Source organism: Drosophila takahashii, chromosome 3L (genome assembly GCF_030179915.1).
Source record: "Drosophila takahashii strain IR98-3 E-12201 chromosome 3L, DtakHiC1v2, whole genome shotgun sequence".
In the NCBI taxonomy this organism is placed as follows: domain Eukaryota; kingdom Metazoa; phylum Arthropoda; class Insecta; order Diptera; family Drosophilidae; genus Drosophila; species Drosophila takahashii.
The window spans coordinates 29593950-29611251 of record NC_091680.1 but is presented as its reverse complement, the minus strand read 5'-3'; the positions used below and the strand labels follow the sequence as shown (position 1 = coordinate 29611251).

Sequence of the window (17302 nt, the reverse complement as noted above, 5' to 3'; positions counted from 1 at the left end):
AAGTGCCTAAAAACCGAAAATTTGGAACTTTGACCACGGATTTCTCAAAACTTCGACGTGATGGAAAGTTTCCAAGTATGAGTACCCCAGATACAAATCCGTTCAAAACGTTTAGAAATCAAGCCCAAACTGGGTCAAAAAGTGCGTAAGCCCGTTTGTTGTCAGTTCATGAACGCTTGTTCATAAAATTTGACCGAAATATTTGGTATGTTTTGCGAACGAATGGGGTCACTTTTAGAACATTTTGGGGTTAATTTGAGAACAAAAAGTTCATAAAAAAAACAAAAATAAACCAGATTTTTGGACTTGCCACTTGCTGTTTTTACTGTGCGCCTGGTAGAGATGTATTTGATATTCTTTTTTTTAGTGGTTAAATTATTTTTAATACATGTTATATTTAAGAATTTGTTGTTGTCATATAATTTATTTATTATTAGAAGTACATATTAACATTAGAAATTATATTTTATTAAAACTTACGATTCACGACGTCCTCTCGTGGGCTTAAACCTTTGGCTACAAAGGCGGACGGTCTAACAGCTGGACCACGGAACCAATTTTTCAAGTACGGACAAACGGGGCACTAGACTAGCATGTTTTTCGGTCCGGACAAGAAATAGTTTATGAACAGCGTTCGCAATTTCAGAACCATTGTTCATAATCTGACCACAATCGTTCAAAGCTCAACACTTTTCTGTGACGCGTTCATAATTTTACCAAAAAGTTCATGATTTGACCCCGCGGCGTTCGTTTTTCATGAACAAAAAATAGCGAACGGATTGTTCTTAAATCAAGAAAAATGTTCTTGATTTTTTTCGTTCTTTTTTTTCTAGGTGTAGTAATCTACAGCTAAAATCCTTTCAGGATTGGTAGCTTTTATTCTTGGGCTTTTTTTTTGTCGACCAGTGTTATTAATGCAAAACTAGTAAAAAAGAAACTTGTCTCGGACTGGTACCTTTCTGACAAGAAAACCCCGAAAATCATTTAATTGGTGGACAAAATACATGTTAAAGTATAGTTAAAAGGCAACTTGAATTTTACTAGTTGCAATTTAGCTACATATGAACCAAAAATATAGCCTAGATGTCCTGGGAAATTTAACACTAAACAAATCAAACACTCGAGATCCTCGGTTCAATCCCCAGTCTCTGTAAATTTTTTTTTTGTTTGTTAGGTGATGCTTTAGTTTTATTTTTAACTTTGTTTAATCTGTCCGAGGTAATATATAAGTTAAGCACAGCAATATTTTATATAATTTTCCAAGAAATATTGCAACATTGTTAATCAACAAAATTGTGACAATTTCGTCCAGAGTCAGATCTTAGAGTTCAATAACATAAACACGAGCATCCGGTCGGCCAGAATTCGGCTCTGCCGATATGAACGTAGCCTCTGCCGATATCAACGCCGCCGCCAGCGACGGCGCTCCCCAACCCACAGCTTAGATCAGGGTATTCTTAAGTAAAGTAGAACCAGTCCCGATTTAAACATCAAATAAAATACAACGTGAAACTTAAATTTGGGTTTTAATATAGAGCATGAAAATTATAGATGTCAGTATATTATAATATAATATTATCGATACTTCTGATATTTTTCAAACATCGATGTTTATCTATAACATCGATGTTTTTCTGACGTTTTATTAGAGAGAAACCAACAGATTTCACTCTTTAATTTTGAGGACCAAAATAACTTTAAATACAAAATCACTTAAAGTAGGGACAAATTACCATACAAGAACCGCGAGTTCTTGGTATTTTATTCTTCTCTGGTCCCATAGATATTATGAAATACTTAAAAGTTGGCAAAAAGGGCATAGGTTATGGCAAAAATTGGAAAATAAAAGAACCGCGAGTTCTTGGTGAGAGGAGGAACTTTGGTTCTTTTAGTAGGGGAGTGTAGGGTAATTTGACGAGTAGGGTAATGTGACGAGCTCGTCGAATCTCATATATGACGTCACGACAAAAATTCCAAATAAATGTAGTCGTCTCCCCTTATCGTGTCGACAATGTATTTACAGTAATATTAATAAGAAGTCCCGTAATTTGTTCGTGAGTTAATTTTCGCTAAAAATGTAGTGCGCAAACTAGCAAACCTATTCAATTTACTTGTGTTTCAGCAGTGCCAGAGCAAAGATGAGTGGAAAATAAAATCAGGCAAATATATGCACGTATACATGAGATCTTTATCAACAGTTTTTGGTACTTCGCGTTTTTTTCTTTTGCGCCAAGTCTACCTTGTAGGGTATCGTGACGAACTTTTTGTAGGGTATTGTGACGTACTTTTTTTATTCAAGAATTTTAATTGTTATCGTTGATTACACTGTGCAGCATCAAAAATAAACCTCGATGAATGCTATATTTTTGGATTCGTTACGAATTCCCAAGTTAAACTGCGTTTTCCAAAGAGTTCCCCGACGCAAGGATTCTTAGCAAAAGGACCTCAAAGTTCGAAAAATGCTGAAATTGACCAACTTTGCGGAGCTCTCAGAGGCAAATGGATGCATGACTTGGTTCGAAGTTAAAGTTTTTTAAAAGATACACCCTTTATCTTTCAAACCCTTTTTGTAGGGTATTGTGACGAACTTTTTTTATTCAAGAATTTTAATTGTTATCGTTGATTACACTATGCAGCATCAAAAATTAACCTCGATGAATGCTATATTTTTGGATTCGTTACGAATTCCCAAGTTAAACTGCGTTTTCCAAAGAGTTCCCCGACGCAAGGATTCTTAGCAAAAGGACCTCAAAGTTCGAAAAATGCTGAAATTGACCAACTTTGCGGAGCTCTCAGAGGCAAATGGATGCATGGCTTGGTTCGAAGTTAAAGTTTTTTAAAAGATATACCCTTTAACTTTCAAACCCCATATATAAAAAAAATTTAGGATTTTTTTTAAGGCAGAAATAAAGTCCAAAAAACATAGTCAAATGAAGGGAGTGCGAAAGAGATGGAGAAAAACTTTGATCCGCCGTAACTTTTTAACGAATGGTCCGATTTAAAAAATTTCTTCTACATTTCGATAGGTATTGATAAACACAATAAAACTGCATTTTTACTTTTCCAAAATATTGAAATTTTTAAAATCGTATATAAGCGATTGTGGGCGTTAGAGGGGGCGTGGCACCCTTTTGAAACAAACTTGCGCTGCGTAGGAACTCCTAGAATCTGCATGCAAAATGTCAATCTTCTAGCTTTTATAGTTTCCGAGATCTCAGCGTTCATACAGACAGACAGACAGACGGACAGACGGACATGGCTAGATCGACTCGGCTAGTGATCCCGATCAAGAATATATATAGTTTATAGGGTCGGAAACGCTTCCTTCTACCTGTTACATACTTTTGCACGAATCTAATATACCCTTTTACTCTACGAGTAACGGGTATAAAAATGTATTTTTTTGTTTGTGAAAAGGATGATTTACACCAAACGCTGTGGGATTTGGCTACGTTGAAATTTTGAATCCAAATTTTTCAAAAATATGACCAGTAAATGTAAGTAACTTTCTGCTTTCACACTTTTAAAAAATATTGATTTTTGGAGAAGTTACATTAAAGAACAAATCGTTCTTCACATTACCCTACAACTTTTGAAAGTGCAAAAAAAGAAGGGTTCACGCCAAACACTGTGAGATTGGGCTGCATTGGAATTTCGAATTAAAATTTTACAGGGATATGCTCAGTAGATGTAAGCAACTTTCTGCGTTTACACTTTTAAAAAATATTGATTTTTAGAAAAGTTACATTCAAAAAACGAATCGTTCGTCACCTTACCCTACACTCCCCTACCAAAAACAAAGTCTTGGTTGCAGCTACCGACCTTCTGTCCGCTATTAAAAAATCTCAAGAAACCGCGAATTCATAGCCTTTGATAAGAATTGGTTGCTTTTCGAAGATCGTTTGAGCGATTTGGACTCAAGAATCCAAAAAAAAAAACAACCGCGAATTCTTCAGAAGAGGAGGAATTTTTACTTCTTTATGGTATAGTATCAATTAAAGTAGGGGAAAATAACCATAGGTTGTGGCATAAAATCGAAAATGAAAGAACCGCGATTTCTTGGGGAAAAGGGGAACTCTCGTTCTTTTAATACCAACAACCAACAAAACTAAGACCGTTTTAGCAATTTTGGCAAAGGATCAAAAAAAAAAAAAGCAACCGGGAATTCTTCAGAAGAGGAGGAATTTGTTCTTCTTTAGTACCAAAAAATGGTATGGAACAAAGGTTTGTTTTATTAAAAAAATTCTTAAGAAGCCGTGAATGTCTTTGACTAAGAATAGGTGTCTTTCTAGACATGTGACGCAACTCAACTCAATGATCTAAAATAAATAAACCACGAGTTCTTAAAAGAGGATCCTTTAGTCTGAAATTGCATTTTAATAATGAAAACCGGAAATTAAAATTAAATAAATTAACCTCGATTTTTTCTAATAATAATATTAATAATAATGCAAGTGTATTATGCATGTATATAATAATAATACGTGGTATTAACAGAATTATATAATTGTTTTTAATTTGTCTTTGCTTTCCTTATTATCGATACGATATTATCGATACGATAATGATAAAGTATCGAAAATATCGATACAGTCGAAATTTAATATCCTGGAAGATAACTGGCGCCCGAACAGGGACCAGCGCGAGGAAAACCGATTAAGTTCGATAAAGTGCAAAATTAATTCGCGCAGCTCTAAAATTGAGGAAATCTGATTAAGTTCGATCCGCGCAAATTATATTTACTGTGCAACTCCGCTGGCCCAACTTTAGGTAAAATTCAAAGGGACTCCTTCACGAAATTATTGTAGTAGTAGGCGACAAAAAGGAAGACATCCGGACCATCGGGAGGAGTAGCCACACCAAGTTAAGTTAAGTGAGATAGTGAATAAGTGAATAACAAAAGGAAATGCAAATCAAACCAATTAATTAAAAGTTTAAAGTAAGAAAATTTTAACTGAGCTTGTCAGTATTAATATTAAAATTTCAAGGTTAAAAATTAAAATTAAAAATCTAAATTAAAAGGTAATACAATAAAACTGCATTTTTACTAAGCGATTGTGGGCGTTAGAGGGGGCGTGGCACCCTTTTGAAACAACCCTGCAGGAAACGGAATCAGTTTTGGACCATTTATATACTAGTTGGGTCAAGAAGGTTAACTAGTTAAAGTTATGTCCATTTCCTTGTAACGAAGTGGTCCATTTTTCATATGCTTGTCGTCGGAAACAACTAGTCCATTTGCTACTAGTTTTGCACTAGTTACTGTTAACCAATTTAAGGTTACAGCTGTTAAACTACACTGAAAAAAATATTTTCACGAAAAAACTAAAAATTAATCTCTAAACCATCAAGTGATTGAATTTCACTAGTACTTGACGATGCCTAACTTGACGCTCTCCTAATTTAGTATCCAATCAATAGGCGCGGTCCTTAGAGAATTTCTGATAATTATTATGTAATCAAATACAGTAAATGATAATTAAATGGAATTAAAACAAACTTACTTTTTTGAGGCAAGTCGCCCTCTCTAGGACTTGAACCCGGGACCTTTGGATTTGTAGACACACTAACTGATTGAGCCATACACGCATCACATTTTGTATTGCCCTAACGAGGTTTATGAATTTTAGTGTGACACAAAAAAAATGTACAGAGACTGGGGATTGAACCGAGGACCTTGAGTGTTTGATTTGTTTAGTGTTAAATTTCCCAAGACATTTACACTCTAGGCTATATTTTTGGATCATATGTGTTTTATTTGCAACTAGTTAAATTCCAGTTGCCTTTTAACTAGACCCTAACATGTATTTGTTCTACCAGTTAAATATTTTTAAGGTTTTTTTTGTCAGAAAGGTACTAGTCCGAGACAAGTTTATTTTTTACTAGTTTTGTATTAATCATTTTTTCAACTTGCACAAATTTTCTAGACCATGTGTAGTCCAAATGCATTCAGACAAATTCCGGTTGCTTTATTTTAGTTGTTGTTTCCAGACCTTGCTCTGGAGGGAATTGCTAACAGCAATGTAGCCAAAGGATGAGTTAGGTTTCCAATATAGAACTCGTTTTCGTTGCGTTTTCAATAATTCACGTTGTTTCCAATTTATTTCCACGAGTAGAGTGGCCAGATATCGTTATTACAAAAAAGAGATCGCTTAGTAAGCTTTCTCTGGACCGCGGCGTTCATATTAAATACTAACATTTTTACTTAAAATGACGTTAACTTCAGATTTCAACCTTAGTCTATTCACAAACCAAAAGAACAGGGTGTTCCCCAAACATACTCCCCCCGTTGCAGGATCTATGATCTTTCAACTATTCCATTGGAAGAGGAGCAATTTTATGAATTGGGCGTCGCAGCACGTTCTTTGAAGTTTGTAGATCCACAACTCGAACCTTCCCGTCCTTTCCTGGGATTGCGGAAACGACGCGAGCGAGAATCCAATGTTGTGGTGGTGTGTTATCCTCATGTATGATGACAAGTTGGCCCGGTTTGATGTTTGCTTGTTGAGTATTCCATTTTCCTCGACGCTGTAGGGTGTGTATGTAATCCCGCTGCCACATACTCCAGAACTGCTGCTTGAGAAACGTTACCCTTTGCCATCGATCCAGATAACTTAGCTGGGTGGTGGACTGTGGTTTGAAGATGCGCTCGTCTGGAGCAGCCAACAGTGATGAACCAACCAGAAAATGAGCTGGCGTTAGAGCGATTCCGTCGTTAGGATCATCTGATTGAGGGGCAATTGGCCTGGAATTGAGAATTGCCTCTATTTCAGCAAACGTTGTCTCCAGCTCTTCGTATGTGAGATTGGCCTCCGATATGTTCTTCAGTAAAAGGGTTTTGGCTGACTTCACAGCGGCTTCCCAGAGCCCCCCGAAATGTGGGGCTCGAGGCGGAATGAAGTTAAAGTCAAATCCTTTAACCGCACTGAAGGAGTGAAGATCGTCGATGACCTCTGTACTGAAAAACTGTTGCTTGAATTCGTCCATTTTCCTTGCTGCACCACAGAAATTGGTAGCATTATCGCAGTACAGTTTCGAAGGCAGGCCCCGACGTCCGATGAATCTTCGAAGACATAATAAAAATGCATTAGTTGATAACTCAGACACCACCTCAATGTGTACAGCTTTCGTAGCAAAGCAAATGAATATCGACGCATATGTTTTATATGGTCGCTTGCCACGTATTTTATAACACGTTTGAAATGGGCCACAGAAATCCACCCCTGCAATTGAAAAAGGGCGTTCCGCGTGAAGTCGGTCAGGAGGCAGATTCCCCATAATTTGTTGTGTAAGTCTTGGCTTGTAATGAAAACAATGCGTGCAGTTCCGGACGACCTGACGAGTTAGAACTCTGGCGTTGACAATCCATAACTTTTCTCGAGAAAGAGAAATGAGTATTTTTGAATTTGCATGTAGATTTTTCCTATGAAGGAATTCTATAAACAGCTGAATGAAACGATGGTTTCGTGGAACGATTGCTGGAAATTTTGCTTCAAATGACAACGCTGATCTTGCTAATCGCCCGCCTACCCTTACCACATTGACACTGACACTATCTAATTCCATCATATGAATAAATGGAGCGAGACCCTGTAAGTGTGGCTTTAGAGATTTATTTTTTGCTAGTAACTTCAATTCCTCATGAAAGGCTGACTGCTGTATGTGCCCTATAATACGCCAGAACGTAACGTTTAGCTCAGATGCAGATATATGCAAAATTTCCTTTACCTTGAGTTTACGATCTGGTACGACTCTGTTAAATGTTCTATAAATGTATGACAATACTCGTAGTATTCGAACGTACGATGAGGACTTGTTGATGACGTAGTCTATGATCGAATCTAAAACATCAGATTTTGAATTTACCTGTTCCTTAGAGCCATCAACGTTAACTTTTTGACTCCCAACTGACGTCCCTACATGGCAGGTCGATGGTTCGTTGCATATGACTAGTGCTCTTTTTCGTACTTCGATAGATGATGGTGCGGAAATACAGAGACTCGGCCATTCCTCGGATGGCAGTTTCAAAAATTCTGGGCCGGTTAACCAAGTGTTAGTTAACAGGTCAGAAGTGCGACAACCTCTCGAAACAATGTCCGCGGGGTTCTTTGCTGACGGTACATGTCTCCATTCGACATCTGCGCTGTGCTGCTGCAGCTCTGAAACTCTGTTTGCTACAAAACAGTTCAGTTTTGAAGCATGCATCGTCATCCATTGAAGAACGATCTTTGAGTCCGTCCAGAAGTAAATCTTGTTGACGTATGGAGAGAGCTTATTCTGAAATTTTCGAAACGTTGCATTTAGCAGGACTGCTGCACATAATTCTAGCTTTGGTAGAGATATAACGGTAATAGGAGCTACTTTGGATTTTCCGATAAGTAAATTTGTGTGAACTGTATTTCCTAATTTTACTCGAATGTATATACAGCAGCCATAAGCTCGCTCGGATGCGTCCGCGAATCCATGAACTTCGCACGGCTCTGACGGAGACGTGTGCATGTATCGAGGAAATTTCAGTTTGGGTGTATCTTTCAAATCGTTTCTTAAATCACTCCACAATTCATTTTGTGTATCCGGGAGTGGCTCGTCCCATCCAAGTTTGAGAATGTGCAGGTCTTGCAACAGGATTTTACATCGTATGGTTACGGGACTGAGTAATCCTAGTGCGTCAAAGAGACTTGCGATAGTAGACAAAACAATTCGCTTAGTAAACGTGTTGTCTGACGATAAGTCGTATCTGTATACGAAGTAGTCCTTTTGAGGCTGCCACGACAATCCAAGGGCTTTGGTGATTTCTTCTTCTTCAAACTTGATGGCGACTTCCGTTGCTGATAAGCCTCCGATGATGTGCGAGTTGCTGTTGAACTTCGACATGCTCATGTTTCCCTTCCTCAATATTTGTACGACCTGTCTTTTCTTTTCCAGTAATTCTTCTACCGTATCAGCACCTGTCAGGAGGTCGTCTACGTAAAGATCGTTGCACAAAACTGAAGCTCCTGCGGGAAATTCTGACCTTGATTCGCTTGCTAAATATTGTAAACTTCGGATAGCTAAAAACGGAGCTGATGATAGGCCGTATGTCACGGTGTTTAATTGGTATACTTTCATTGGATCTGTTGGGTTTTCCCTCCACAGGATTAGCTGGAATAATCGGTCACGGGGATCGATCATGAATTGGCGATACATTTTAGTGATATCACCGGTGAGAACGAACCGGTGTAGTCTAAAAGCTAAAACTGTGGTGATGAGATCCTGCTGAATTGTCGGTCCGCAGAGTAAAAGATCGTTTAGTGATTTGCCCGAGGTTGATTTTGCTGATCCGTCGAAGACAACGCGAAGTTTGGTCGATAGGCTTTGGGGTCTATGTACGCAATGATGCGGAATAAAAAAGTGTCGCATGTTGGAATCGAATGATTGAAGAGGCGACATGTGCCCCAAAGCCTCGTACTCTTTCATAAAGTTTACGTAGCCTTCCTTTAATTCGGGACAGCGGTTAAGTCTTCGCTCAAGCATTGAGAAACGATTCTGAGCCATGTTGAATGAATTACCCAAACCTGCACTTGAATTGCTGAATGGAAGGCGCACTTGAATCCGTCCGTCGACTAAAATGGATACGTTTTGTATGAAATGATCTTCACACGCTTGCTCTTCATCCGTAAATGTAGGAGGAGAGGTACAATACTCTTCGATTTTCCAAAAACGATCTAAAATTGTGTCGGTGTCAGCGCGATTTTCGTGAAGTGTGCAATGAAAGGCTTTAAACACTGTTGGAGCTGATGTGATATTCCCTCCTACTACCCAACCGAATTCTGTATTGATTAAACTAGGCTTGCCAAACCCAAGAGAATGCTTTCCATTTTTTAATGCTTCGAAAAACCCTTCGGTACTGATAAGCATATGCACCTTGGTCGACTGGAAAAAGTGCGGGTCGGCTAGATTGACATTAGTTGGTAGCTTCCAATCTTGAATTCCAATGGTGCTGCTAGGTTGGTGCGTGCATATTGAATTTATTACCGCAAACGTGGAAGTCCATTCAAATTCAGAAAGGCGTGATTTTAGTGTCGCTATAACGTTATACTTAATGGGTTGACACGTATCTGAAATTCCGCAAACTTCTTGAGATACCTTGAATTTTTCCAAATTCAAAAGCTTGGCTGTTTCTTCAGTGATCAGATTGACTTCAGAACAGGAGTCAAGCATGGCGCGAATATAATGAAGTTCCCCGAGTTTGTCCTTGACTTGGACCACTGCTGTGGGAAGTATACCGAGTTTAGCTGCTCGCACCACTAATGAAAGGTGTGGCTGCACCGTTGACGGAGGCGATTCTCCCGTGCGATGGACCTGATCGCTGGATTGTGTTGAAACTCCAGGCGAAAAGTTGTGAAGAAGTGAATGATGAGCGGAGCGACAAATTTTACAGCGCGATTTCGATTGACACTGCTTTTTGTTGTGATTAGGACGCAAGCAGTTTAAACAAAGTCCCCGTTTCCTGACCCAATCTCTTCGCAGGTCCAAAAGAAGAACGGAAAACGTTTGACAATTCGATATGTAGTGATCGGATGCCCTGCAATATTCGCATTTTGCACTGGTTGTGATGTAAGCCTTCGATGTTTGAGTAGGCCTTTGTTTATGATTTGACTCGTGCGAGTCTGCTAGTTCCTTCCCTTTGGAACGGCTCTCCAAGAATTGGCACCTATGAGTTAAGAGTTTGCAGCAGGTTTCCCATGATGGCAAAGCCTCAAACGTCAGTTTTTCATCGTAATACAGTTTGGTATCAGAATCGACCTTGGAGAGTAGAATGTGAATAAAAATTGCGTTCATCACATCTTCTGCTGACCCTAATGACAGTAGAGAACCTCTTATAGCTGCGGCTGAATGTATAAGTCTTTGAAGCTGTGATGCATCTGGTTTCTTTAATGTGGATAAAGCGAAAAAACTAGAAATGTAGTCCAAAAAAATTAATACATCATTATCATATCGTGCCTTCAACTGGGTTAGGGCTTTTGGGTAGTTTTGTTCAGTGATTTGAAAAGGTTGAACAACTTCTAAAGCTGGGCCAGCCAGACAATTGAGGAGATAGTTAAATTTATCAATGGTGGCGATGCCTGAATCCTGATCAACAAGGTTGGAGAACGCGCTGATGAACCGTTTGTATTGAGAATAAGTCCCATCGAAACTGGGCAACTTGATGTTAGGTAATCGGCTGTGGTGCGTTGTGTTGCCAGTGGAGTTCAGAAAACTTGGATCGTCTCCAACGAGGCTGGTTTTACGCTTCTTATTTATGAGCTGTGTAATTGTTGATTTTGCATCAATGAAGATTTCCTCCACTTGCGCCCTCCCCGTGTCGATGCAGTAAATTTCCTCGATGTTTGACTGAATCTGACATAATGTACGAAAGTAATTTTCAACTATTTGCAAATTGCACTCCAGCACTGTGGGTTCAACGGATGCCCCAAGAGTGAGAACACGACCTTTAAGATTCTTGATATTGCGCTCTATCGTTGTCCGCTGAACTCGTAATTTAACAAGTTTTGCGTCATTGACTTCTACTTGGGATGGACCTGCTTCGTTGGGAATGCTTGCCTCAGCCTTATCCATTGTTCAATGCGTACACTCAAGATCGAGAACTGACTAGTTTAATTGAAACGTATGTTCGACCCCTAGCGGAGGCACCTGCAACTGAACTGAAGATAAAATGGGCAACAGCAAGAATCTCAGCCTTTCATAGAAATAGCTACTTGGCGCAACAATCTTTATAATTTTGTATATGTTCTACATGTATATGGGTACAGGTTACTTAGATATGTGTGTGTACTTGCGATGTGTAAGTGTGTGAAAGCTGCGTGTCTCGAAGTGTGGTTATGTTTGCCGAAATGTGATCCGCAGAAGTGAGGTTGTGGTTGACCGAGGTGGAATCCACCAGCGAGGCTTTGGCCAACTGCTACTGATGAGTTGCTCCAACGAAGCCCTGGTTGACTTTCCGAGATGTCCAGTGAGGCTCTGACCAATTTGCGTTCGTTGAATTGGTCAGCGAAGCCCTGGCCGATGTGTGCTTGAATTGCAGTTCTATATTGACCCGATGAGAGATCCGCAATCGTACTTGCGCGTGTGACTTATCCTTTAGAGCTGTCCTGTCACGGTCGCCAAAATGTTTCCAGACCTTGCTCTGGAGGGAATTGCTAACAGCAATGTAGCCAAAGGATGAGTTAGGTTTCCAATATAGAACTCGTTTTCGTTGCGTTTTCAATAATTCACGTTGTTTCCAATTTATTTCCACGAGTAGAGTGGCCAGATATCGTTATTACAAAAAAGAGATCGCTTAGTAAGCTTTCTCTGGACCGCGGCGTTCATATTAAATACTAACATTTTTACTTAAAATGACGTTAACTTCAGATTTCAACCTTAGTCTATTCACAAACCAAAAGAACAGGGTGTTCCCCAAACAGTTGTATTACTAGTTGTTTTTCAGACTAGTTCGCATTTTTCCTGCAGGGAAACTTGCGCTGCGTAGGAACTCCTAGAATCTGCATGCAAAATGCCAATCTTCTAGCTTTTATAGTTTTCGAGATCTCAGTGTTCATACAGACAGACAGACGGACAGACAGACGGACAGACGGACATGGCTAGATCGAATCGGCTAGTGTTCCTGATCAAGAATTTATATAGTTTATAGGGTCGGAAACGCTTCCTTCTAGCTGTTACATACTTTTGCAAATTAACTTTCCCCTTAGTGAGTTTCTTAAAAAAATTTATTTTATGTTTTAACTTCACTTATTCACTATTACAATCGTTTCATAGGTCGAACTTAATTCACTGTTCACTGATTATTACTTTTTAAACTTCTCAATTCGATTCTCAAAAACGGACTGCCCGAACTCAAGTTCAATGATTAATAACACAGGCCGACAAAATGTGACATGGGTCGATGTCCAGGCCTGCCACCATTTTATTTCGATAAATGAGGCTTTTCTAAGCATAAGTGGCCACTACGCCTATAGTCCATCAGCTCTGGTATTTGCGGTATCTTTAATTTAAGAAAATCACAAATTTTCTTCGTCTTTTGGGATATATCTTCAAGAGTGGTCAACCAATTTTGGTAATCTTTTCGGAATTAAATAGTTACATGTCTCTTTTATACGCTCGTTTTGGAAAATTCAATCTAACTCAACCACAAGAGGAGGTGGGCGCATTCAAAATTTTAAAGTCACAGCAAAGTTTAAAAATCTTCATTTGTGAACAGCGTTTAAAAATTAAATAAAAATATTTTCTTCTACAATGCATTTTTGATCCAAAGACACATTATGTCCCTAATTTTTAGGACACTCATCAGGTTTTTGTGTATTGTTTTGGAATTTTTAAAATTGTTTTTCTTACTTCCTTCACAGTGACGATTCACAAACAGTGCCCAAACCTGTCACATTTGGGCCTGGACCCATGTCACATTTTGTCGGCCTGTGTAATGAAACCTCGGCTTAAGAGATTTATCTCAGAAAAACTGATTAAGAGAATGACTCAAGAGAGTCGGAAAAATAGGATGATGAAATTTGGCAATTAAATTTGAAACTGAATTTCTGCCGGAAATTGGTGTTTATCTTAGCGGATTTCGGGGACCGCTTTGGGGCTCCGATGTTTATAATATCGGCTTGGGTGTTTACAGAATCCCTTTGATGCGGGATTTGTGAAATTGATCTGGGTGGGAATAACTTGGAGGCGTAGTTAAAAGAAATAGCTGACCACGGGTTTATCTCGGAGTCAGTCTGAGTTATTTGGAAATTTGTTCTGAACTCAAAGTTGTTTATAAATCGGGTAAGTGCCCCTAAGTTATGTGTCATAACTTACTCTACGAGTAACGGGTATAATAAGTGTAAAATGAAAATTCAATTTAATAATTAAAAGTAATTTTAAAGGGCATAGGGGAACAAGCCTGGGAAAACTGCCCCAGGCGATATTGCAAAATTTTAGATGAGGATTGGTAGATAGGAACCTAATGGATAAGAATTCCAATTTTCAAATATTTTGATCCGCTGGTTTACGAGTAATCTGCCACAACTAAAGAACATATCACTTGATGTATCTTCCCTTCGGTGGTTCTTGAGAAAACTTTTTTGATGCCAATAATTTTTGTGTTAACCTTCAAGAATGTCAGCCAATATTTGGATTTTTACCATTCTTATAAGGTAACAAAAATCGCGATTCAAATTTTCAAAAAATTGGTTCAAGACTTTCCAAGTCTGACAACACCGCCAATTATTTACAGTTTGTGTGTCTTATAACCATCTACTTCATATAAAATATTCATAATTTTTCGAGTGGTGCAACAGTGTTAAACAAACAAAAAACTGAAGAATTTATTTCTGAGAGGGTAGGAATAGAGTCAATAAAATATATTTGGCTTGTAAATAGTTAGTTCTAAGACCAGAATTATTATCAAAGAGTAAAGTTTTTAATATTATGGGTGAAAAGTGGTCCGAATTATAAAATGTTTGGCATGTATTTGCTTGTAATTGATTTAATAGGGACCCAGTCCCAGTCTAGTCCCCACAGCTTCGAATTTCATATCCTCCCTGGACAGAGATTTCAAAAGAAATCTCTTGAGCATGGATGACCAACAAATACTTTAATTATGTGATTCTAAAGAAATCGCGGTCCAAAGAGGATTACTTAATATGCGATTCTTTCGGCACCGTTATTATTGCGCGAATTTGTTAACAATTTGTTATCATGCTCCGCATATTAAAGCTTTCAAATTACTATCTTGCTTTTTAGATAACGAACCAGCAACAACAAGAATTAGTACAGGGAAATCAATTAGAGCAGGGAAAAATTCAAATAAATCAACTTTTAGATCAGCAACAACAAAGACAGGCCCAAAGACTGGAATTATTCCAAAGAAATAGAAACATGGCACTAAATGAATTACAAGATGCTGTTAGGCAGATACTCGCAGAATAATTCCCAATTTTGTTACAATAGGCAGGTTTTGATTTTGCACGTGCCCCAAATCGAACTGCGCCTCAATTGCAGCCAACAATTCCAACTTTTCCACAATGGTCGATCCCGACTGTAAATGCACAGTTCCAAAATGCGTTTTTGCTGCCCAAACAGACTGCAGTCTGGTTACCATGGTAACGCTTTTGTCCAACCACGTCAACAATTTAATAATAACAACCAGGCCATAGCTGTCCTACTATACGTAGTGGCCCGTCCCACGGTAACTCATCAACCATTTAGACCTTCGGCTGCAAAGCCACAACCACGGCCTGAACCAATGGTCGTCGATAAGACCCTCCAATCTAAACATCACTATGGACGGCAGTCCATGTAGTGACGAAGCGCACCAGGAGGGTGTGCGAAGGCGACTACTATATATACACGAAGAAATGAAAATCTACTGTGATGGTCCGATCATAATGAATGATACACCTATCGAAAGGTATTGCGAAAACTAACAGGATTGCATACCAAGACTCTAAGAAAATCAATTGGCTTGGGAGAGAGAGCGGTGAAAGTAAAAAAGTGAATATTTCGAAATTTGGAGCTGTTGGGGCCGGTGGGGATAATTGCCCCCTCTCAATGTTTTAGTTGTATTCCTTTTGAAAATACCCGTCGAATGAGGGGTCATTTGTCAAAATCCGACGCTCCGTTCAAAAGTTATAGCCAAAATAAGATTTTCTTCGTCTTCCCAAAATGAAAATTTAATTCTGTTTGTCAGTTTGTCAGTTTGTCAGTTTGTCAGTTTGTCAGTTTGTCCAAAACATGTTTTCTAAGTTTTGAAAATTTAATATGACGTTCATCACATCGATATAAAAAACTTTTGTTCTACCACTTTTGGAAAAACTCGCTAGTTTAGCGGGAAAACAGCTATAAGTAGCTAAAATTCGGAAAGCCGTAACTTCTATACTACTAAAGCTACAGACTTGTGCTGCATCTCGTTTGAAAGGTATTATGAAATGCTATAAACTCCATTTATATGCAACTTGTGTAAATGTAATAGTTAAAAAAATATGAACAAAAGACAATTTTTTAAAACTTTTTTTTAGCTTTTTTTTATTTTTTTCAAAAACGGCTCTAACGATTTTCTTTAAAACTTTAAACTGTATAGCCCTTGAGATTCCTTAAATTTTGGTATATAACACATTACTGTAAAAAGACACGTTTAAAAGTTATTTTTATACGAAAATAGCCACTTTTGCAAGCTCGAACTACTAACGCTCCCTGAGTATTGAATTTTGTGTGAGGGTATCCGAACTGTATTTTAGGGTCATGGAATCAGTAAATTTGCACTTAAGAGTTCCATATAGGAATCTTTTGTTCTACGACTTTTGGAAAAAGCCGCTACTTTAGCGGGAAAAAGCTAAAAATAGCTACATTTCGTTAGTTTGTAAGATCTACACTACTAAAGGTACAGACATGTGCTATACCTCGTTTAAAAGGTATTTTGAAATACTTCAACGCCTTTTTAACTGAATTCGTTAAAATACAATAGTTTAAAAATTATGATTTATGACCAATTTAAATTTAAATGTTTATATTAGCACCTATGAGAGCAAAAGTAAACAAACAAAAACTTCTGATATCAAATAAAAACACCTCTTAACGAGGTAAAAAACTAGTGACGAACGCACCTTCAACATACAAAAGTTCTGATATCAACATTTGTGACGAAAAATTATTACACTCGTCATTAAATAGACTTTCTAATATTTTCTCATTCGGCACGCTGCAATAGAAAATGCCTGTGAAGGGAAAAAGGCTGGAATAGTTTGCTAGGGCGGGCCGAATGAGAAAATCAGCCCAGATCTCGATGATCTAGTTATCATAGGCAAGAATCTTAACAATTTAATTACGAACAACAATGACCAAAATAATCATAAACAATCAACTTCAGGACATAATTAATAATTTAACAACGAGATCAAATATGCTAGAAAACACAATTCAGAAAGACAATCATTTCATTGCTGTAAGCTTACAAAATCAGGTTCGACTCATTAAAGAAGAAATAGGTAATATAAAATTTTTTATAAAATAATTTTTATAAAATATAAACCTGTTATTAAAAACAACTTGATAGTTCATTTAGAAATTAATGAAATTTTTGTATCAAACAATGTAATTTTAGCCTTACGCAAAGATTGTAAAAATTCAAACCACATCAAAATTTGTAAAAAAGACAGAATTGTTGACCTGTCAGAATCACAATGTATTCCTAAGTTAATTCAAGGAAAGGAAGCGCTGTGTGACTATAGCAACTCGGACCACATCGACGCAATAGGAGAACTGGATGACGGCATAATACTACCAA

The 17302-nt window shown here is 38.0% G+C and overlaps 1 protein-coding gene across 1 annotated transcript; it reads right to left on the bottom strand.

The window, feature by feature from the left end:
• Positions 1–5985: 5985 nt before the first annotated feature.
• Positions 5986–12306, bottom strand: LOC138913011 (uncharacterized). Its single transcript, XM_070215171.1, has 2 exons — positions 11813–12306; positions 5986–7060 (listed from the first exon to the last, which is right to left on the bottom strand). The coding sequence occupies exon 2, from the start codon at positions 6982–6984 to the stop codon at positions 6310–6312; it is 675 nt and encodes a 224-aa protein (XP_070071272.1). The 5' UTR covers positions 6985–7060; positions 11813–12306; the 3' UTR covers positions 5986–6309.
• Between the last annotated feature and the right edge of the window lie 4996 nt (positions 12307–17302).